Source organism: Parasteatoda tepidariorum, chromosome 8, assembly GCF_982258835.1.
Source record: "Parasteatoda tepidariorum strain Cologne lab strain chromosome 8, Ptep-v5.0, whole genome shotgun sequence".
Lineage (NCBI taxonomy): Eukaryota > Metazoa > Arthropoda > Arachnida > Araneae > Theridiidae > Parasteatoda > Parasteatoda tepidariorum.
The window spans coordinates 38,261,622-38,287,535 of NC_141762.1; the positions used below are offsets into that span (position 1 = coordinate 38,261,622).

A 25,914-nucleotide genomic window follows, 5' to 3' on the forward strand; every position below is an offset into this window, starting at 1 on the left:
CAATCCCTTTGAGTGCCGTTGAGTTTTAATGCAAATTAGATGTTTTTCAAAAGATAAAATGCTGAAGGAAAAAAAAAGTCTGATTAACGAACTTCTCAGTCATCAATATTCAAACTCGAGTAACCTGTTTAATAAGATGATATACTTAATTCCAGTGCCATACCATCGCACAATTCGGATGGTTGTAAAATCAGATAAATTATATTTAAAAGCTAATCATGACGTAACTGTGGATGAGATGAAAGCTACCATGGCAATCTGTTGACATAATTTTACAGAGCAATATTAGTGCATAAATTAAATTGCTCTGTAGAGATAATATTTTGTAGTAATATTTGTCTCGAAATTTTTTGAAATTTTTAAATTTAAATGTTAAACTCATGGCAAACAGTTTTAGGTTAAATTATTACACGTGTATAAAAGTAAAGCTACTTAAAACCTCTTTGCTTAACTAAAAACATACAGAATGCTCTAAAGTTTCTTCCAACGCACCGATGCGAAAAATCGTGAGGAGCAAGATATTTGTTAAAATTCCTTTCCAAAAGTGAAAACTTGTGCTTCCCATAATGCTTAAAAAAAGAAAGAAATCATAGAAATTTGGTTCTTAAATATTAAAATGGAATTTTTCTACTCCACTCTGGATTTAATAGCTATTAAACCTTAAGTTTGTTTAGCATTTATTTTTAAATATGCAACCTAAATAAATAACATTCATTTATTGCAGAACTGCTTTAAAAAGAAAACAAAGATATAAAATAGATGCATCTTTTACAAACCATCCAATTACTCTCCAAACCAGTCATTGATCTCTAACTTCATCCATGATATACGAAGCCATTTTCTTCATGAGTAGTAAGTATGTTTAAGTTTAGATTTATATATATATATATATATATATATATATATATATATATATATATATATATATATATATATATATATATATATATATATATATATATATATATATATGTTCAAAATGAAGAATAAAACAAAGAAAAATTATAGACATATGAAAAAAAAGGGGGGGGCAATAATAAATAAAAAAAATAACAAAAAACAGTTTATATAAAAAAAAAAATTATAAATAAATAAATAAAAAAAAGGATGAAATTTTAATTAGAAAACCGGAGAAAAAAGATATAATCTTTCCATCGGCCCACACGATTATATCCGCAAAACAGAGTGCTTTCTGATATTGTATCAATAAAGCCAAAGCTAAATATATTAGTCCCGCAGTGGACTCATCGTTAAGACACGGTTCCCAGCAGATCACCGAAGTCAAGCATCACTGGCTATGGTCAGTGTGCGGGTGGGTGACCACTTGGATCAGCCTGCGTAGGGACCGAGGGTGTGCGGTATTGGTCCTCGTTAAACTGTTCTACCGTAAAGTGCTCGACTTCGCGTGCAGGTCGTCGGGCTACCGAAGCGGGGGTGTCATCCCCTCTGCAGAGGATCAAAATTGTGATGGCATGTCTTCGGATCATCCTCAGGGATGTTTCCCAGACCGTCGCCAATAGCCCATTTCGCAGTGTGAGGAGCACTCAAAACACAATACAGTATACAATAGTGTGAGGAGCACTCAAAAAAATTTTTGCAAAAAAAACAACAAATAAAATAGAACACAATAAGTAAAAATTTAACACGTAAAAAAAGAAAATAAAATAAGATAAAAAGAAAAAGAAAAAACAGAATGAAACATAAACTATAAAGCGAGTAGTGACTTTATAGTATAAACTATAAAGTCAAATGTACTTACATGTACTGGAAATTTTTCAAGAATGATTTAAAAAAAGATTTTGGTAATAAGATTGCCAGATTGCAAAATATGAAAACAAAAGCGCAAATTGAGCGTAACTAGAGGAGTTTTGTTTTAAAGTGCCGTTCTTGCTGCATTGCTGAAATGCGTTTGATTTGTTAGTTACTAAGGATGGGTCCGAAATGGATGTGCGCAGGGTAAAATTATACTAGATAATTTAAAGAAGTAAATAATTTTAGAAAATAAATATTTATTTAAGAAAAAAATAGAAAAGAGAAACATGAATTGCTGTTTTGCACATAATTTTAGCCACAGATTTGCCCGAAATGAATTTGCACATGGAAAAATTATATAATTTAACAAATATATATATATATATATATATATATATATATATATATATATATATATATATATATATATATATATATATATATATATATATATATATATATATATATATATATATATATATATATATATATATATATATATATATATATATATATATATATATATATATATATATATATATATATATATTATAAACTATATTATAAATAGTCTGCGTTATTAAACGAAAGTAAAATATTTATTTGCTCGAAAATACATATTCAAAAATAATATTAATTGTTGGAAATGGGAATAAAATGATTAAATTGTCAGATATATTGGAAAATATCTTCTAAAAATTGTCAGATTGAAGACAGTATGTTAGGAGTGTCTGAAAAAAATGCAGATTATGTCTGTTAAGAATTAGTTCTAAAGGATATTGTGAAGAGAATTTTGTAAGAATGAATATGTATATATTACGCTGAAATAACTTTGATTATTGTTTGAAATAGGTCTTAAGTTAATAATATTGATTATAATTGGATAAAAGTCTTGTCTTAAACAAAATTTTATTATTCTTTGGAATAAGTCTTAAGTTGAAACAATTTTTTTTTTATTCTTTGAAATAGTTCTTATGTTGAAATAATGTTGATTTTTATTTCAAACAGTTCTTCCCATTATAAGTCTCAGTATCAAAATAACGAAATTTGAAGTTCCCTCATTGGTCATTCCTGGCGATTCAGCCGTTCTCACTTGCTTCTACGATCTAGGGAGAGAGAAACTCTACTCTGTTAAGTGGTACAAGGACAAGGTGGAATTCTTCCGATTCTTCCCCAGCCTCACACCACAATACATGGCCTTTCCAGTCCCCGGAATAGACATCGATGTAAGATATTCTACAGTGATATTATGCTTTATTTTATACATGTATTGTCTGTATTTAGTTTATTAGTTAACGAAATGCTCCATTAAAAATGCTTCGGTTACCTTTTGCATAGCATTCCTTATCAGAGTTAGACTAGTACTCATGTAATATTTGTACTTGCCATAATCATAGATTTAAAGCTTAGTAAAGTACTTATTTTTCTTCCAAAAGTACAATTATTTAGAGCTAAATAACTCTCAAAAAAATTTAAGTTATGTTTTAGGTTTATTTGAGGTTGTTTTGAGGTGTTGAGGTTGATATGAAATTTGTTGGAAATTGAATTCACAAACAGCCCTACAAAATCAACCTCTCAAGGTCTTAAAATCAAGATGTATGAAATTGTTTTATTCATATTTGAGGTAGTTTTGAGGTTGATGGAAATCTACTTAGAAGCAACCAGCTAAAGGAAGTTGTTGTTTTTTTGGTGTACATGTTATTTTTTCTATAATTCAAGCAAAGAACTATATTTGAGGTGTGAATCACTTCACTCGATCTGAGATAAAAGTATCGCTGAGCTATATTTTAGTTTGATTTTATGAGGTGTGAATTAGGTTGAAATTAAGATTTATTAATGAGGTTATTTTTGGTGCAAAACTTAACTTCATTTTCTACCTCAGGTGTATTTCTTATATCCGTCAACATAAAAAGCTCCTGGTGTTTTTTTGTAAGCAAAGCATTTTCATAGTGAAATTTATCCATTTTTTAAAAGAATTACAATTTAAAAGGAATTAATTATTATTATTCTTTAAAATTGAATTGAAATGAAATCTAAAGAAACGCTGTTATTCAAAAAAAAAAATATTTGTTGTTCAAATTAATAGTACGAAAAACGGACTACAGCGGCTATTCTGTACTAAACACTACGTAATAAGTGCTTACAAGCAGCAAAACCAAATAGTGCTGCTTTATTTTTGGGGCAAAAACAAAAGAAAATTTAATAAAAATTAAATTAAACTTGGTAAAAGATATAAGAACTCTTACGTCATAAGTTTCAAAGACTTTTAAATGTATATATTTTTTAAAAAAAAGGAAAAACTAGAAAAATTTTCAATGTTTTGAAAGTAAAAGATACTCTTGTTATATTGATGCCAAGGAGAAACGGATATCATTTGCATTTGTATAAAATTCTGCATATTCTTATTTCAGTAACTACATGTTTTTAAATAATTGAGACACATATTTCATAACTATATTAACTACTAGTATTTACAATCAAAATCAGTTATAATCGAAATTTCTAAAACTAAAATTATCTTTATTTCCAGATAGATATACATCATATTCAGTTTGTCAGTTGATTCTAATAAATGTTATGAAGTAATGTATTTAATTATCTCATACCACGTTATTTAATTATTTTTCTCTGAAACTATTTTAATTATATTTTAGAAGGCAAAAAATCATCAAATAAACTAGCATAATGACTGAATAAATCATTTAGAGAATAGGTCATTCGAAATCTTTAATATTTAAATTGTTTAAGAAATGAATTTATGTACACAATCTACCTAATTCTTTTGACATTATTGCGTTGCAAGATGGAAACCATAACAATGTTCAGGTAACGGTAAAAACATCGTGCTATTCTTTGCTTGATGCATATGTCACAAAGCATTTAAAAGCCTTGTCTATCTTCCTTTAGCTTGACAACTTAATATTGTTTATTAAAATTTCTTTTGTATCGATTTTCTCCTGTTCGTATTTTGTTGCTAATTTTATGCATTTGCCAAACAGTATTTATCTCGAATATTTGTATTTAGTTTTAAAACAAAGGAAAATAATTCAATTTAAGACTTTTTTTAAGAATAGTTTTGAAAGAACTCGTTAAGTAAGTTTTTAGATCGATTTAGAGGACATTGGTTGGTTTTTATAAAACTCATTTTTTGTTATCATTTTAGAGATTTGTTGCAAGAGTAGTTGAGAATTTTTCAATTATTTTTATTAAACACTCAATAATCAGACTATTTGATATTATTTCTAGATTCCAAATTACAGAAAAAATTATCTTAGTGCAGGACCCTCCGCTTACTAAAATCATGTTCGTCTTGCGGACATTTGTTTTTATAAAATGACATGATTTCATAAGTAATTCAAATCAATAATCAGAAAAAAGGTGATTTAAAGAATATAATACAATGATGTTAAATTGTTTACTACTTTCATATTTTATTTTAACTGCTTTAATTTACATTTGACTTACATATGACTGATTAAACTTTCACTGAAGGGTAATAAAATATTCGCGTATTCTTGTTTAATTATCAGAATTCGAAATTTAATATTTATCATTACTTAAAAGTTTATAAAAGTCTTTGTAATTTTCAGTATTCTGTCAAAATGCCATTATATTCGAATACCTTTCGAATTTATCACTTAATACCATTTAATACCCTTGAATTTCTCCGAGAAGTGTATTCCACATATGTACATTCATTTACTAAATTCATGTGTGTCAACTGAAATTTGTTATTTATATTCTTGCTACTTTTAACAATTTATATACTGCTTTTCAAACAGTACTATCTATATGCTACTATCAACTATCTATATGCCGGTTTTAGAGCTTGAGAAAATTCAAAAATTTAGGGGAAGAAAATATATCATTTTTTTTCCTTTTTTCTAAAAGCTTGATTTTGATTTTATAAAATGGTGGTAAGGATTTTATTAAAAGATAATTTTATCATATTTTGCTATTGCAATGATTCTGTCCTTTCAAATTTGATTTTAAAAAGTGACTGATTTTTTTATTGATGGTAACTGTAGCGTAAAATATATGCAACATTTCCAACGTGTTTTTAAGTGTCTCAGAACAATTATTATAAAGTCGATAAAGCCCTGAATGTCCGTTTTTTGAAAGATCTAAAAAGAAATTCCTACTTTTATATTTAAACTGGAAAAATGTTTAGAAATATTGTGGTATCATCCATTTATTTAAACCAATATTAACTGAAGAAAAGTTTAAATGAAGTATTTGATTGAGAATAAAAATAAATAGTGCAACTCATATCTTCTACCAACTTAAACGAATCCGTGCTGACTTTAACCCTTAATAAAAATCCAAATAAATTGAAATGAATAATCCCTAGATACTGAAGTGGAAAGATATTCTTGATAGCGGAGAAACTTCATTAAGAAATAACGGCAAATTCTTACGGCAACAAGTGTTCGATAAATCATCTTCTGCCCCACAGTGTTGGAATTTTTGGAAAATTTAACTGAAATTCTTTCGTCCCATCGCATGAGCTAATCTTGTTGATCCGGGATCTTGTTTCATTCCTATGAATGTCGACTCCGATGACAATGATATGAGTTCCTTACCTTTCTCTAAACCTCTTTGAAATACATTCTACACTGATTTGACGCTTTTCTCTCGGATACTGCGGTTTTCTTTCTTTTTTTTCAGCTTTATTTTTTCTTTTTACTTTTTTTGGCCAATTATGTTCTTTTTTTACAATTTAATTTGATTTTCCTATTTTACATTTATGGATCTTCATAATGGAAGCCTGCGTTTTAAGTATCCCCAACTTAATAATTCGTAATTCTAATGAAGTTTTTGTTCTATCAATCACACTGTACACTTACACACTAAACTTACACACTTACACACTTGGAGATCTTTATACTTATTCCGAAGTTTAATATATTAAATAAGGCCATCTACCATCTACTGACAAATAAAATAAGATGTTTTAAAAATTCGGAGTTTAATGTTGGAAATGTTTAATAAACAAAAATAATCACAATGCTTCTTCTAAGCATAATCGGAAGGGTTTTGTAGGAAAATGCAGAAATTATATTATGTTTTTGCAGGAACAAAAATAAGTCTGGAGCCCAGCTGAATCATTTCCTGCTATATTGATTGTTTTACATAATTTTAAAGCATGAAGATTAAAAAAATTAACAGTTCCCTTTGTAGTTTATTGAATCTAATTAATAAAATTAATTAGTTGAGTAATTGAAATGGATAAATTTTTCGCAGAAAATTATATTGTAAGGAAGTTTTAAAAGTCTCAATTAATTTTAATAAGGCTACTGAGTCAGCAAATTTTTTATAGTAAAAACAAATGTGTTAAATTATAACTTCTTATCAGTGATACAAAATTGGTAATTTCACAAAAGTGTTTTCTTCATTCTCTTTATATCAATATAAATTATTGAGTAAATTTCAAATTTTGCATTTTAGTTTCAATGGAAAAGAAAACAACAAAAAAGACTCATGTAAAACAATTATTCTTGCCAATAATTCAGATAACTTTTTAATGCATTAAAAAGTAACTTCTGGTATACAGTAACATTGTAATAAGTACAATTTTCTTTTTAAAAAAGCATTGTAGTTTTTAGTAGTAATGTATTAAATAAAAACTGTACTATGCTATGCTTTAAAATGCATGACGTATAATAATATATTTAAGTGCCTAAAAGATAAATTTTTTTTTAATTTATTAAAATATGAAACACATTACCTATCTATCTACAAAATAAGAAAATTATTATGTAATCATGAAGCAATTATAAATAATTTTATTTCTCAAAAGAATTTCGCTAATGACGTTACAATTTTAGCTTTTACTCTCAAAGGTTTTGTGTAAATGCTTTTTTTTTATTGAAACACATTATTATTATTAATTAGAAGTGGAAAATTGTGTGGGTCGTCATTTTTACTTCAAACTTGTCAATTCACTTGAGACGTCTGGAAATTTTGTTTAAATATTTATAATTATATAAAATTTAATTAACTTAAAAATAATTTTAACCCTATAACATTACACTGAGTGAAAATATAAAATTTAGAATTAAAAATAATGCACTCAATAATATCATAATTGGCAATAAAATAGAAAAATAGTTTTTCCTTTAAATAAAATTTTCAAAAAATATAAAACTAAGTTCTTATATTTCAAAAATTATTTAATTGTATATAACTAATCTAAGACTAAAAATTAAGCTTAAGCTAATTAAATTTAATTAACATTCTAATCTGAATTTAATTGAATATCTAATTTAACAAACTAATTTCCCATTTTTATAACAAAAAAGAAAATTTTACAAGCTTCTTTTGCTTAAGCCTAGCAATTTTGTGAAAACTTTTCACTTTCTGATATCTGTAGCTTAACATTAGCAATAACACTCTAAAAATTGAAGTTAATTACTCAAGAAACCTAGTTATAAAAAGTTTACTATTTTTTTACATCGTGAATATTTAAAAATTGATAGACAGAAATAAAATACTTTCTGTTGATTTTCTGGTCTGTTAGTCCCACATTATGAGTTCAATCATAATGAAAATTAATATTGAAGAGCATAATTAATTCCTAATAATAAAATTCTAAACTATTATTAGGATTAAGGTCCAAAGTAGGAATAAAGTCCAGAGATTTTAATTATTATTTATTGTTATAACATTGGACCTAGTAATCTCTCTCAGACTGTATACACTGCTAGAATTTTCCTTCTGAAGTTATGGTAAAATAATCGGCAGCAATCTGTCCATCCGATTTACCATAAAGTTTAAGAACATGGTATGGAACGGTTAGGAACACTTTTTACCTAAACGTTTATGGTTTAGGAACATTTTTTACCTACATGGTTTTGAAAATGTTTACAACTGGTTCGATTAAGAAACTGTGTATACAAAACTGTACGGTTTTGTAACTATTTAAATCTCACATGGTTTCTAATCCTTAAAATAAAAATTAAACGGCCATTAGAGTTCGTGGATGATGCGCCATTTCATGCATGAAAGACAGTTTCGTATTATAATTGTCAAAGGTCACTTAAAAGTAGGATACTGGAAACTCTTCATGTATTGAACAAAAGGAACAAACAGTGTATTTTCAGCACTGAGGATGTTTGTAATCGATTAACTTTCTCAACTGTAGTATGAACGCAGGTGATAGTATGAACTATATAACTATATGACTATAGTATGAACTAAATAGCTTCATAAGGCGGGCTTATGTGATATGGATTGAATTCTGATAGTTAAACCTTATTAGGTAAAAACAATCAACCCATTTTCCGCTTACTTCAGAGTTTGAATATCATGTTTGTGTTATTTTACTGTTTTCATTGAAAATGTTTAAATAACAATTTAACCATTTTTACCGAGAAATTTCTAATAGTGTAGTATGAGCTTTTGCCTTTCAAAATTACTAAAAGTAACTTTCTTACTTAATTCAAAAATTAAATATAACTAATAACTACATATCTCTCGTAAAATGCATAAAAGCCAAAGAACAAGTTTAGAAAGTAAAGGAAAAGCTTAGAAAATGTTTAAAAAAATGACGAAAACGATTTAAATTAAATTTGATTAAAATTTTAATAATTGAATATAAGCATTGCTAGCAAAATGGTGAACATTTTTAGAATTTTTAAAATTTTATTTATTATGAAATTAATTGAAAACTGGATTTATATTTAAAAAAAAGTTGCGAGTCAAATTGATTGAAAAAAACAATTTATGTCATGAAATGTTTCGAAAAAAATTCTTTCAAAAAAGAACTCTTTTTGGCTTAATATATATTTCCAATATATATTTTTATTTTCTATGAGCTGCACAGTCAGTCTTCCCGATGAGCAGACCTAGTGCGTTCTCCAGAAGTGGTATCCACTCTTTCAGGACCACCACAATGGTTGAGATACCGTTGGCTATGTTAATTTGGACGTCTTGTTTCTGCCATACTAGATAGAAGCACTGAGACTCTATTTGGATGCTAAAGTGCACTAGGATTTAATTTCGCCGGAAATGCCAAGAGCCAATAAGGCACTCCCGGGATCTTTTACATGCCGCATAATCATACGACATGGCCGCTGAGGATTTTCTGCATCCCGAAAATCCGGTGTCCGGGCCGGGGATCGTCGCAGACTTGGGCTCAGAAAGCCGACGACAAACCTACTGCGCCACCCAGCCACCGTCTAATATATATATATATATATATATATATATATATATATATATATATATATATATATATATATATATATATATATATATATATATATATATATATATATATATATATATATATATATATATATATATATATATATATATATATATATATATATATATATATATATATATATATATATATATATATATATATATATATATATATATATATATATATATATATATATATATATATATATATATATATATATATATATATATATATATATATTTGTAATTATTCAAAAGAATTTTTTGCTTTAATTGTTTTTAACAAAGCGAATTTTATAATTTTGCACAAAACTTTTTCGATTTGTTTAAAAAGGTCTCGGATATGGCAAACCAAGCAAAAAAATAACATTAATGTAAGATTCAAATTTCGACTGCTCTCTTGACTTAAGAATTGGAATCATATTTCTCAGATTGCAACTATCTCTCTTTTATACTTCGTGGATAGGGAATTCGTTGAAGAAAAAGTTATGTTTCTTCAGGAAAAGTGCGTATCTGTGTCTTCTTTCGTAACTTAAAATATGTCTGGACTAATTAATTAGCATATTATATGGTTAGATTTTTCAACTATTAACATAGAGCCTTGATATTTGAAAATACGATCAGCAGATGTTCCTCAAAATGTTCCTTTTTTGTGTACTTTAAGCATATTGAACTAGCATATTTAAGAGTAAACAAGTTATTTTTTCCAATACTTCTATAACTATTTCATAACTGAAATATGTGCTTTGATACAAATTAACATTCATTATTGAATATTAAATAAACTCGGCACTGCCACAACTAAAATTGCAAAGTGTCTATCCTTTTTACAGACATATTACAACCATGAACTTACCATAGTTTGAACTAAAGAGATTATTTTTTAATAATTTAAGATAATATGTATTATATGACAAATAAATAGCATTTTCAAAAATTTAACTAGCACTTTTTACTAGGAAACCAGTTTCAAATAAATTTGGTTTACTCTTAATTGTCCAATAATATGCAAGCGATGTCCAGACTCTGAACTTCAAGTGTTTTAGATTTAAAAAAGTTGTTCTTTTTTTAAAATCTTTTTATATGTTTCTTGACATATAGGAGTGTTTTAAATAAATTTGACGCTCATATTTAATATGAAACTAGTTTCAAAAGCATTTTGTAATGCAAAAAAATTATAAATGCAACCAAGTGTACCCTTATGATGTCCATCATGTTGCTGTTGTTACTTATTCCACTTGGCTCAGAACAAGGTCAGACCAAGTCCAAAAGACCGTTCACCGACAGAAAAACCTATACCATGGCCGGACTCTCCAAGATAAAATTCTTATCTAGCCCCATACAAGACAGCAAATGATTAGGTGTAGCCTGGTGCACATTACATTTTAGGCATACAGGGAAAGTCTTTTGACCCTGAACAAATGTCAGTCCGCGGGTATGACCACTGATTAGTCTTGTGATAGCTGTTTGCATTTTCCTATCACCTTTTAAATGTCCATCATACATATATGATCTGAAATTTGAGGGTTTTGGAATTAACGCACACTTTTTTAAAATTTCTATAAATATTTCTTGGCCAATATGGGTAATTCTAAGAAAATAGACCTTCACTATATATTAATAAACGAGTTCAAATGAATTCTGATTTTCAAAAATGATTTTTAAAAAATTGCTGTCTATCCTTATGTTAGCGATCTACAAGCTCTAAACTTAGCTTAATTAGGACTATACAAGCTTTCCTTAAAAAATATTTCAATAACTATTTCTAGATATATATGAGAGTTTTCCAGCAAATTAACGCTCACATTTTAATATGAAAACAGTTTCAAATGAATTCAACAGTGCAAAAAATATCCACTTTTATGTTTGCGATATACATATTCTGAACTTAGTGTGTTTCGAACTAAATAAGTTCTTTTCTTACAAAATTCTGATATATTTCTTCGCAGAAAAATACTTTTCTAATAAATTGACGCATTTTAAAATGAAACTAACTTCAAATAAATTTTTAACTTCTGATTTGATTTAAATGAATTTTTAAATTCACTAAGATCTCACCCATATGCTGCTGATATTAGTGACATCAACTGTTGAGTGTTTTGGAAATTTTTTCAAATTTTCCATTAATATTTTTTGACATATATGGTTGCTTTCAGACTAATATATACTCACTTTTTAATATAACACTAGTTTTAAAAACTACATTCCACGTTGCCATGCCATATATCATAAAAAATTCGCAAAGTATCCACCCTTGTCATAGAGATTTAAATGCTGTGAAATAGCATATTTTAGGCTAAACAAATTATTTATTTAAAATTTCCTTAAATATTTCTTTAAAAAAAATCGGTAAATTTTTAATATAATACTAGCTTTAAATAAATTCCGTATCGAAAATTTATGTAAAAACATTCGAAAATTGACAACTTATACAGTAACGTTATACAATTAATGGTTTTCAATATCATATATTTTGATTTTATTAACCGGAATTATGTGTGCTTTTTTACCAGAAATGTCCTTACCACAAAGTACAGTAATTTATTACATTCTGGATCTAACTGTCTTCCTTAAAAATCCCTCCGATTACCAGTTTTCGTGCTACATCCCAAAGAAAGAAGTTTTCAAATAATTTCAAAAATATGTTTTGATATGAGTGATAAGCTAGCTTGCAGTTCTAATCAATTGAAAATCAGTTTTATAGCAAGATCTTATGAATAAATTATCACAAGTGTGATCAATGCTAATAATTTTATAGCGCATGTTATGCGCAGCGTATTTAAATTTCGTAGCGTGTCTCTATAATAATATAGATTGTGATAGTACAGACTTTGTTTATAATGTATTGAGAATAATTTAAAAGGGCTGAAATAATAGTATAGACCAGACTGAGAATAAAGGGAAAAGATTGAGATAATAATATAGGCTAGACTGAGATTAAAGGAATAGGATTGAAAATAACGAAAAAAGATTGAGATAATAGTATAATATTACATTGGGACCTAAAAATAAGAATGTTTTTATATTGGGACCTAAAAATGTCTGATGAGGCTTTATCAAAAAAGTAACTAAATTAAACACGTAAACCTAATAAGTTTACAACATAAATCGCATAAAAATTTAGAGTCAGGTACATTTATTTTAATGGGTTATTTGATTCAGGAATAACTTTTCAATTTAAAAAAATACTATTTCATAAACAACTTCTTATTTCATTATTTTTTCATATCGAAATCGAACTTTTATTTCTTCTCATGTGAATCTTAAGTGATTGTGTCATTTAAAATCACGCAGTTTCTTGAGTCTTATCTGTTGTGGACATGTAAGGAACTCATTTATTCAGTCCTCAACTCTTCGAACATTCTTATCTTAATTTTATTCAAACCCTTTGGATAAACAGTTTCTAAATGATATTATTTTTCTTTCACAGTTTTTACGCATTTCTTTTGCACCCAGAAAGTAGCTCATTTTTTTATAAATCGATTAGGAAGACGTTTGGATCAGTTATTTTTCTCTTATTTTTATTTCTCACTTTTGGCCCGTAGGAAAACATATCCGGCAAACATCTCTGTCAATGCTTTTTTCCTTATTTTGCATTATTTTTTTATAGTTCTAATGTTTTCTATTCTAGATATCAGTTATTTTTTCCTTTCTTAAAGTTTGACTTTGGCTGAAATATATTTTCAATTCTATGCCTTATACTAAGAAAGAGAAGTATTTTTTGCATATTATTAGTTTTTAAAGTATTTTTAGCTTAAAAATTAATTCCTTATAGGGATTTATTTATAGATACTCTGAGAAAAAAGTATGGAGCTTTTAAAGCTTTTTTTATAGTTCCAATGTTTTCTATTCTAGATATCAGTTGTTTGCTCTTTTCTCAAAGTTTTATTTTGGCTGAAACATTTTTCCAATTCTATGTCTTACATTAAGAAAGAGAACTATTTTATGCATATGATTAGTTTTTATAGCATTTTTTAGCTTAAAAATTAATACTTTATAGGGATTTTTTCATAGATACTCTGAGAAAAAAGTATGGACAAAACTATAATAATATTGTAAAATGTACCGTTGATCTCTATAAAAACACCAAACAGTTTGGTAATTTTTACTCGCGCACTTAGTCAATAGCTTTTGGCAAAGTATTGATAGCTTTTGGAAAGAAGTATTTCCACTTTGCCTACTAACCGTAGTAAAACATAAAATAACGGTTTGTGTCATGATTCACAAGTTCAACAAAAGTATTTCAATTGATGTTTTTTTTAAATTTCAGAGGATATGCAGTTTTGAGCACCCAAAACTTGGAGAAAAAAGTCTTTTTTTCACAAAAATAAGAAAGCACATTCCTAAAAGTTTTGCATGCAGAATATACACTGAAAATTTACGAAAATCAAAAATGTCAATTATGCAACTCTGCCTTACTCTTAAAAAAATTAATTTGAGCAAGACAAAATAAATTTGACAAAATAAAAAGACAAAATGATTTTGAAATGAGTATTTTTACGCTTCCGGCGCTCTGATTAAGGTGATCAACTCACTAGTTACAAGCCTAACCAAATTTATGAATATTATATCATTATTGTAAATATATGTTGTAGAGTTTTTGAAATAATCAGGATTGTATTTTATTTAATGGTTAAAGACTAAAATGATGTTCATATATTTATGCACTTAATGAAATCAGGAATTTGCTGGTATGTATATGTCTGCGTGCCGGATTGTTAGTACAGCATATTTTTCATTTACTACAAAAGTGTTTTGTAATAAATAAAAAATTACGATATTCAGCATTCAAACTAAATTAGCACAATTTATATTTTTAAATTTTTAATTTCGAATTTTTTCGGGTTCATTTTTTGTGGTTTTTTTTCGACATTTCTACACTTAGAAGAATATTGTGTTCCAACGAAACAAGCTAGAAATTTAGTTTCTCCTTCCTCATTAATTACAAACTCATTTCTTGAAGGAAATTTTTCTATATTTAAAGAAAATATTTATATTTCATCTATTAATAATAATTTATGTTTAAAATCATATGAACTATTTTATTTTTCTCAAGATCACATTTTGTTTTCTATTTTAAAAATAATAATAATTAGAGAAACCAACATTTTCGTCAACTCCCCCCCCCCTCTCAAAAATTTTGAATTGTGACATCCATGAATCTATAACAGCCATAAAGTCATAATTAATCATAAATTTCAAATTTAGGGAAATTTATGCAGCGAACTTTTCCCTTTCATTTAAAGTGGAAAAAAATTAAAAAACAAATAATTCGACGATTTTTAATTGATTTTTAAAAGTATAGAAAATAAAAATTTCTGATTTCCGTGATAACCATTTGAGGCCAGATTATTTGATCTCTCACGCGACGCATACCGTTAAGGTTAATGCCTAATTCACTTTGATGAAGTAGAATTAGGATATTTTTTATATTATCCGCCATTTACTAGCTTATAGCTCTATTAAGCCAAATATGATTCTTATTAATTTAAGAGGGAATTATTCTGGAACGTAACGAAGGGATCTATATTGACTTTATTCTCGACCGTGTTTCGTGTTCTCAAAGGTAGGGAGCAGTATTTGCAGAATTTGTTTCTGTTAATCAATAAATAACCAAGAAAAGGAACAAAAAACAATTGCTAAGCAGATATGCGCGTTGGTGAGAAAAAAAAGGCAGGACCCAGAACTTTTTTGTATGAATAAACTAAACAATTATTAAACTAGTAACTGTCCAATTAAAATGTGATCTATTTATTTGACCAAAGTACTAGAAAAATAATTTATATAATCAAGGCAATTCGCGATCGCAACGCTCGAGTACGCCTTCTAGCGGTAGCCTGTAAATATCAGACATTAATTTATCACGTTTTCATTCAGTTCCATCAAAATCACTGGCAGAGTCGGTCGCCATTTTCTTTGCACGAAATAAGAAACAAAATTTCCCTAAGGAAAAAGCCGAAAAACTTGAAAAAAATCTCCAGAACATTGTTAAATCTTTCAGAAACAGAACACGCCAAACATTTGAAGAAAATTTCTCAATAATTTTAAACTTCTATTATCAACAAACTTGCAACTGATAACTTCCGATTTCGCTATCGCATACTGTTGCAGATGTGTGTATTAAGGTAAAATGCATTTCTTCTGTCTTCAATTCATTAGAAATTAAAGTGAAGTCAACATTGTTTTCGTCATTCCAGTAAATAAATGTGAATTCAGAACGTAAAGAACAGCAATAGTTATAGAATATTCTTCTTTGTTATAGAACGGTATATATTTCTGTATCTATATAATTCGGAAAACAACAATAAAGAATCATCCAAATTACTTGAAATAGTGTCATTTGTGCCGATGATTAATAAATTTTTTATCGTTTTCTTGGTAAGTATTTTTTAGTTTTGAAAGAATAGATAATTTCTACTAGAATTCAGCTGTTCTGTTTTTAAGCTACATATTCCAATTCATATTGAGATCTTACAATTATAAAATTTTGATGTGTGGTATGTTATCTAAAAGTAATAAAGGGATAGTCTATGTACATATTATTTGAAAATAAAACTTTCAAACGAAGAACATTTCATTTGGAATTCTGCGGATTTATAAAGAAGGTAGGTGTCATGATTTTTATAATAAAAAATTTGCTTGTAAATAATTTTTTTTCCTTATTTGATGATAGTTCTCTACAGAATGCTTTTTTACGTCTTATTAAGAACTATAAGAATAAAAAGAGAAACAATATGGGAGTTCTTTATTTCAATATGAGGAATTTTCAAAATCGTGTTTTTTATCCTAAGAATTCTTTATTTTACGTTTTTTAGTTTATAATTTTTTGATAAAAATTGTTGTTAAAATAATTGTTTTGAAAAATTAAATGGCATAAAATTATGTGCTAATGTATACTTCTTGCATATTCTAATGTTTGAAGTAAAATGATTCAAAAAAGTATGGAATAAAAATTCGGTTCTTACGTAATAACGCCACCGTAACTACAGATTTGGCGGATTTTAAGTGCCACCAATCTACACCAAAATTTTTGCGACAAATCATAAAATAAAACACTTTATTTAAAATCAAGGTAGTCATTCGGATTTCGGTGGAAAATGGCCGATATAGAGTTTATCATAGATTCAAAACAATCATATCGCCATATGAACTCTGATAAATAAGATTCCAAATGAAATAGCATTTCCAAAACGTACGTTTACCAAGATAAAGTTTCATGTCGTGGGAATTGGTACATTTTCGTTTTTTCGGAAAAATATTTCGCTCCTGAAAAAATAAAATTGCATCTTGTTTTGTTTTTGGCAAATCCCAAAGACGAATTTTCGTAGCACTAAAAAATGGCGACAAAAAATAATTGTTTTTTTGTTTTTGTTTCGTCAGAATTCTTTATTTTACGTTTTTTAGTTTCTAAATAATGATTTTTATTGAAACTTGAAATTTTTTGATAAAAATTGTTGTCAAGAAGCTTTTTTTACAAAATTAAATCTCATAAAATTATGAGGCTTATGTATACTTTTTGTTCATTTTAATTTTTGAAGTAATATGATTCTTAAAACTATGGAATGTAGAGTTTAAATGGGCCTTTTATGTTATCTATCATTAAATTCAGCAAAATTATTTCTCGGGCATTAGGTTTTAACTCTTATAAGAATATGCATATTTTTTTCTGTTTATGTTATGTTATTTTTCCGATGTGTTTTGGATATTCCTTCTCTAATAAAAGGAGATACCATTTTGTTTTCGCTTAACAAAAAGGATATCAAACGTTTTTCTTTTTTAAATTTAATAAGCCACGATGAAGAAGGAACGTTACAATGTTACTACATTAAAGACGTCTCCAGAGTAAATGAATGACTGTTCATATCGAAATCGCAGGTATTAGTCTCATACAACAACGCCCCCTACAGTTCGTTGCTATCGCGAATAATATAAGCTACGTGTAAGTGAGTACTTTCATCTCGAGAAAAAGTGAAATGATTATATCTTACCATGTGATTTAAATCAAGTCTAATTCTATACCTGTAAGCAACATCACATGTTTGTGTCAAATCTGATTAGCTTCTGATTTACACAAATGTCGTGATTTAGCTACGATGACGTCAATTGCAAACATCCAACTGTAACTAATACTGATGCAGTTGTTTGCAGTTTTATTTTATACTTTAATGTAAGCAAACTTAGTAATTCCTTCCGAAAATCATTATCTAGCAAGACTGAGCACACAACATTTCGTTATTTCGAAAACCATAGTTTAAATTCATAGTTGAATGTGATAGACGGAGATTAATTGCTTTCCGTTCAGACTCTATTCATTTTACCATTTTTGATAGTTTAGCATACTAAATAATTTAAATTTCCCGTTTCCCTCGTTATGCCTGTCAGAAAGATAGGTGCTGTTGCTATGATATCGGCTTGTTAATTGTTTATTAAATTTGCCTGACATTAATTAATATTTACATATAATAATATTAGTAGCACTAGATGTTATGGAATAAGACTGTAGTTTGTTTCTTTTAAAAAAATCATTAAAATGCAAAATTAGTTAAAACAATTAGAAGTTTTTTCACTCTGTCAATTTTACCATTTTTGATAGCTTAACATATTAAATAACTTAAATTTCACGGTTTCCACGTCATGCGTGTTCAGAAATATAGGTACTATTGCTCTGATATTGGTTTATTAATTGTTTTTTAAACTTTCCTGCGTTTGCTATTATTTACATATAGTGATATTAGTAGCGCATGATGTTATGGGATAAGACTGTCGGTGTTTATTTCAAAAAATCTTGAAAATGCAAAATTAGTAGTGATGTTCATTAGGTATACTAAAACTAAATTCAACTACTTTAGAAACTTTTAAGAAACAAATTTTTTCATAAAAAGGTATTTCCTAAATTACTTAGTTTTTTGCAGTACAAGAACACAGGAAAATGAAAAGAAAATAAAGAGCTCAATGACTCATACTGTTGTTTGTATATTTCAGAAAATTCTTAAAATACAAAATTCTGCTCATCAAGTTTGATAAAACTAAATGCAACTATTTCCATTATAAGAAATATATTTTTTAAAAGAAAAGGTTTTCCTAAAATGCTTGGATTTTTTCAGAAAAAATAACCCACAACTCAAAGAGCTCAATGAGAAACGTTAACCAAAAAAATTTAAATATGTCTAAAAGCAATATAACTGGGTACCTATTGTTGACATAAAATTTACCTTAATTAATAATTTCATTCATTCATTCCTATTTTTGAAATTTAACTGCATTCTCCAAATTGTCAAAATTCTAACTGAATTTATCTTAACTACAGTACATTTTTTTCATTTTTTTATCCTTATCAGTTCACTTTATCTTTAGGCTGTGTGGCAGTTTAAACTTTTTATAAATGATAGAAAGAAGAAAAAACAAATTACTTCTTTTAAATTTTTCATTTTGAAAGAGCTATCAATATGCAAGCTCGGAAAGTTTATTAATGTACTTTGGATGGTGTAATATAAATCACCTTAACACAAAACAATTATCTAGAATCTTGAAAATAAATGTTTCCCATTTTATTTGCGTTTTTTTTAACTCTTTCTTATACAATTTGACTTTTTTTTAATGACACAAGCAAACAGATATCAAGAAAACTTTTTCCAATAATTCCTTAATAAATTAATTCTCTGATTCTCAGAATAGTTTTAATTCTTTATTTTTCATTAAGTCTTATCAAAGGAACAAAGCATTCAAGTCTCATTTCGTATTAGTTAGATATAATCAGTTAAGTGGATTAAATAAATTGCCTACCATAATTTTTCATAATGTCTTAAAATTTTTGAATACAAATGCTTAGAAAATTAACTAATTAGATTTATCAGACTTATTATTAAGATTAATAATAACTTTTTCTATTAATGTGCTTCAATTATAAGATTGTTATGGAAAGAGATGAATTAAATAGAATAAATTATAGACTAATTAGCATTTATTTGCCTATTTTTAAAGAATATGCATCCACTGCGATATATATTTTGATTAGAAATTCCAATTATGCTATTCCTGATTTTTAAAGTCATATCAGATTTTGTAGTTTGCTGTACAATTATGCTGTATTATGTGAGCAAATATTTTATTTCAAAATTATTAGGAATTAGTGTTAAGAATCATATCTTGAGGAATACAAAAAATCCGTTAATCTTTTAAAAGATATAGAAATCGTTTGTTCAAATCTGTACAAATAATTTTCATCAAACAGAATATAAATTAGCGCTAATGATTCGAAATGCTTGTCTTTGTAATAGTTTAAAAATTGTTATTAAAACTGTCTTTTCAGCTATCAATAATAATTTATGCCATTGCATAAATAACATTTTATTTTGAAAATAAGTAAAAGCATTAATCAATCTGAATAATAATGAGTTTTGAAATTACTTAAACTAAGAAATATTAGGAAGATTTTCTAAAAAACAATTTTTAAAATAATTTATTATAGACTAATTACCAAATATATTAGAGAACTTGACGAACCTAGTCATGAACTACCAACGGAATAACAAAGTAATAGCTAACTGAAGTTTTGATAATTTTTTAACAATTTTCTAAGAACTGAAAACTGAAAATCAGGTAAGCTATAATTTTTTAAATTCAACTATATCAAACATAAACTATTCTGTAATTTAATCTTCGAATAAATTTAGATTAAAAGGTATTCATGTTATTTAATTAACATGAATTAAGTAACATGAATTCACGAAATAACGAATTCCTACTTATTCATATTTCATTTAACTTTTTTTTTGTTTGACTTTTTTGTTGCTTGATTTTTCATTTTTTATTTTTAATTATATATAAACAAGTACCTTTTTTCGATAACAAAAAATTAAGCGTTATTTATATGGAAATAATTAATAATATGCTCGTCAATATTAATATAGATTTTTCTAATTCGTCCAGGATCATCTCTTCCAATAAGAATCAAATCTGCAAACTTATAGTATACACAACATTTTAATGGAAAATAGAACTAATTCAATATATTAGACAAATATTTTTTAACTAGTGTAACATTCTTTCGAATGTTTGTGCAGTCCTGACAAAGTTTAAGAGCTATAAGGGACCCTTAAATGAAAATGAACTCGCCGAATAGGGTTGGACAGACAATATTAATGGCAAAACCATTCTCTAATGTTTTAATATTATGTATTGTCTGTAAACAATCTCTTGGTGAAGTTGTTTTCGGTTCAGTTGCAGTTCGTTCTCGTAATTGCCAAAAAAAAGGAGTGCAGATTGCGTATAGATGATTAACTGATTCACATAATAGCATCAAAATACAATGTAAATTCATGCTGAGATAGGAAAAGGTCATGCCACTCCCTCGAGCCACTGAGATTGAGTCCTAGAACGTGACGATCCGATCATTAGATCAAAAGTTATTCAGGGTGATTTTTTCTTCTTTTTTTTGCACACTGCACATCACATTTTCTCCATTACCACATTTTACATACGAAATTAGCTATCAAGGTTTGTATTTGAGGTACTAATTTTTTCTAAATCAAATAGAAATATCTGAATTTTAATAAGATTTGCACGTTTTATTTATTTATTTATTTAATGTAATGACGCAAAGTAAAATCTGTTACATTTACTTTTATTCATAATCATCTATCAAAGTCTATCAAAAACCTATTTTATGATTTTGTTACAACAGTGACGCTAAGAAACTAATTAACATATTTGTCCAAAAAATACTTAATAAATATGTAATAATGCCAGACTTATCTTAGTACCAAACTACAATGCATAAAACAATATTCATATTCATAAGAAATGTATAAGTTATAATTATTAAATGTCTCTCCACATTGACATGGAAGGATAGTAAAATTTATTCATTGCTTTCTACTAAAAACTTTTATTGAATGATAATGTATTTATTGAATATATAGCTATCAAAATTATCGCCAAATACTGTACAGTTGAGAAATCTATCATTGAAAAGTGAAGGACAATACACTTGCCAAGTATCAGCTGACGAGCCTTACTTTGGATGTGTTCAAGTCCACAGAGATGTGGTTGTATACAGTAAGTATCTTCACGATATTATAATTAATTAATATTCAATTAATTTTTAATTAATATCTCATTAATATTTTATTAATATCTTAATTAATATTCTAATTAAAAATTTAACCAAGATCTTAATTAATAATAATAGTTATCGAGTTGAAAATTCAGTTTTTTGTCACTTTTTCTGAACAAAAATGTATTTTATTTACTGGTTATGTGCCAAACAATGATTTTAATAAAATTTGCTGCTCATTCAAACATTGTTTGATTGTACACAGAGAAAAAAGTTTGGTAGAATTAGCAACTGTATAGTAAGGACAATTCTGGCTAAACAAACCATAATTTTGGTCAATAAAACCAAAATATACGATATTTAAACTATTCATTTGGTAATTTTTCGTTTATATAGTAACGGCTTCCCCTAAACTTCTGTTTTTTCTAAATTATGGTTTTTATAACCGCACATTTGATAAAAAATACAAAATTAAAAAGTAAAATTAAACAAATAATTTGCCTTCGTGCTATGTTCTAAGGTATCATCATAAAATTACCTAAAACCTCATTTTGCAAGTCTTATAGCGTATTATAAATATAAATATATATTATTATTATTAATTTTATCAAAATCATTAACAAATCTCTCAGGTAAAGAATACCGAGCTGTTCTGGTGTTCCTTTAGAAGCAGAAACTATAAATTTTGCCATATTTTGATACTTTTAACCATATTTCTTTATGCAGTGTATATAGCAAACAAACACGTAACAAAAATAATACAAACCTATAGTTAACAAACACATTAACTTTACAATTAGTTTAGAAAATTACTCATAAAAAATTGTTTTAAAAGTAATACAGATTCTGTTAATGATCATGATAAATGTCTTCGTATTTAGTCAAAATAGAACTATGGAGGATTGCTGTAAAATAATTTAAATTTTAAAAGGCATCGCTACACCCACATCATAATTATCAATATATGAAGAGAACGCATGCAACAGTCTATTTGTTTTCTAGCTTTTTTTTGCTTAATATATGTAGGAGGGAATACATTTAAATTGAATCAATATTTCAGTTCTGAAAAAAAAAATTAACCACTGGGACATTTTCTAACAATGCATCCTTTTCACTTTATTGTTATAAGATTTTTATTATAAATTTTTAAGTCAGTCATTCAAAAAATATTCCTGGCTCCATTTGAAAACATGTTTAAGACACTCCATTTACAATCCTATGAATGAGGAAAATACGGCGTCATCGCAGTAAGGCATAAATATATTTTTTGTTATTTATTTTAAGAATAGCGTGGGTCGTTTCATTGCTGAATACTTCCTCTCTTTCCTTTTCACGTAGAAAATTTTATTAGATATATATTTTTTGATGAAACGCATTTCTTGATTAGAAAATCTTACTGTTGAAGGCATTTTTCATTCACACTATCGCTTTATTTTTAAAAAAATTATAATTTTAAGCCAGCAATTTTCACTTTTCCTAAGACTAATTTATAATACTTGTAACTAACCATTTTAACTAATTTTTCATAATTTTAACTATTTTTGCTACAACAGGAATTGTATTTACTGATACATTAGCGAAATTCTGTGTGCCGTATATTTAAAAATAAACACATAAGTTTTGATTTATTGTATGAGCTATATAATGCTTAAAAAATTAAATGACAAAAAAACTAATAATATTCTTTATTAATTGCTAAGGAATGTTATGTCTTCTCTAATTGTCATATAAATTTGAAGAGATACTAAATAGAATGCAGAAACTAAAAGAAAATACCATATATGATTTAACTATGGTTCATAATCTGTTCTAAAATAATCTGCAATTTTTTAAAAATAAAACGAAACTGACCATCTTATAATATCTGTTTTGCGATAGGACTGATTAAGGTCAATATTTAACCAATAAGTCCACTGTACTTGAAAATTCAATTTCTGAATCATACAGCTTTAGTTTATATTTTCAATTGAAACCTATTTTTCGTGGTATTAAAACTTCTTAAAAATATGGACATTAAATAAGAAACCGTCAAAGATTACCATAAAACTAGGGATTTTGTTAACTTTGAAGCATAACTTTTATGCTTTGCGTCAATATTTCAACATGAGTGTTGATTTTAATTCAAGCGACTTACTATGCTAAAAACAATGTTTGAGACAATGCCAGAAAATATAATTTTTAAAAATATTTTATTTTATTACTTTGAAACAAGAATTATATTAGAAAATAGATGGAACTGTTTATTATTATTTTTTTTATTTTTTTAATAAATATTTTTAGCAGTTTAAAATTTAAAGTATTTTTGAGAGAATGCCTTAACGTGGGAACTTCAGTTAAATTGGATAATAGGAATTAACTTGCAATAATTCTTGTTTGCATTTTAATGTTTTGGAAATCTTTTCAGCAATTTTACACTTCATGAATAGTTTGTTTTATGTTTACCTGAATTCTCTTTCCTGCACTTCAAATAATTTATTTTATGTAGCTTAAAGAGAGTTTCTGCATAGCGTCCTCTTAAATAACGAACAGCATTGTTTCAAATTTATCTGTATAAAACTGTTAGACAATAATAAATTTAAAAAATGCCTTTCAATGACTGCAATTAAAGATCACCTTGCGTTTAGTTTTTAAAAATTTGGCATCGAATAACGTAATTCTGTGGTCTTTCGAGAATAAAGAAGAAACTGACATTCTCATGCAGAAAATTGTACTTGAAATTTTGATTAGTATTCTTTTGTAAGGATTGTTCTATTTTTCACAGCCTCAAGCTTTTAGACTAATTAGTATTTATGTTCATTGGCTTGTCAGATGACAGTACATTTTTATGAAAATATTAAATTTGCTCATTACACAATTACCGTCAACTTCTTTGTAAATTTTCCTGGAAATCTCTCAATTGAAATTGAAATTTAAAAATCCGCAAAGCACTAACAAAAAAAGGTCATTTAAATCTAATTAAAAATCCAAAATGTGAATTAAAATATTTTGAATTATTGTTAAATCATAATTTAAAGTATCCTGAGGGCAGAACTTGAACTGCAACAGCAATATCTATTTTTATTTCAGTTTTTCTTTGTATTTAACGATATTCAATATTATTAAACACAGTGTTATTCTTTTTAAGTGGTCATTACTGCAGAACTTAAATCTGATAATTAATTTTCCTATGAAGAGCTCTTTAAAATTCGTTTCAATCTTACATTAAATAATCCTTCGTAATAACTAGGACTTTATAAAAACTCGTTTTTATACACTTATCATATAAACTTGTCTTTACGGTTTTTTTTCTCCACACAATTCTATGAATACTTATAGAAACTTTCCCTTGGCTATCTTGGAAGACTTAGTTAAATCAGTCTTACTCTAATATGTAGAAAATTCTAATTAAAATAAAGAAGAAAAGTATGAGGTGTAGCATAGATAAACCCTACCCCTCACGTGTAAGGGACATTCGGGAGATTATTGAAGTCAATTACAAGTTACAATTTAAACATACAGATTATAATCGATAAACGTACTTATCTTGATGAACAGATGTAAAACCAAGCAACATGTGTACCGATATAAAGATGATCTTCGATATTTCAGCGTTGATAAATATAATACAGAAGAAAACAAATGTGTCAGTACAGATATCTGTAAATCTGTAATACCATATATATTGAAACAGTAAGGAAATTTCGTTTGTACATAATTTTCTTATGATATACAGAATATAAGATGACGATTATATATATATATATATATATATATATATATATATATATATATATATATATATATATATATATATATATATATATATATATATATATATATATATATATATATATATATATATATATATATATATATATATATATATATATATATATATATATATATATATATATATATAT

The 25,914-nt window shown here is 26.8% G+C and overlaps 1 protein-coding gene across 2 annotated transcripts in view; it reads left to right on the forward strand.

Annotated features, from left to right (window-relative positions):
* The window catches only part of LOC110282076 (junctional adhesion molecule 2A), a 97,452-nt gene that overhangs the window by 65,911 nt on the left and 5,627 nt on the right, over window positions 1-25,914 (forward strand). For both annotated transcript variants that reach the window (XM_071181502.2, XM_043044016.3), the window contains 3 exons: window positions 725-852; window positions 2,761-2,978; window positions 21,882-22,017. In XM_071181502.2, coding sequence (XP_071037603.2) covers window positions 822-852; window positions 2,761-2,978; window positions 21,882-22,017 — 385 coding nt within the window. In that variant the 5' untranslated portion in view covers window positions 725-821. The remainder of the gene's footprint in view (window positions 1-724; window positions 853-2,760; window positions 2,979-21,881; window positions 22,018-25,914) is intronic.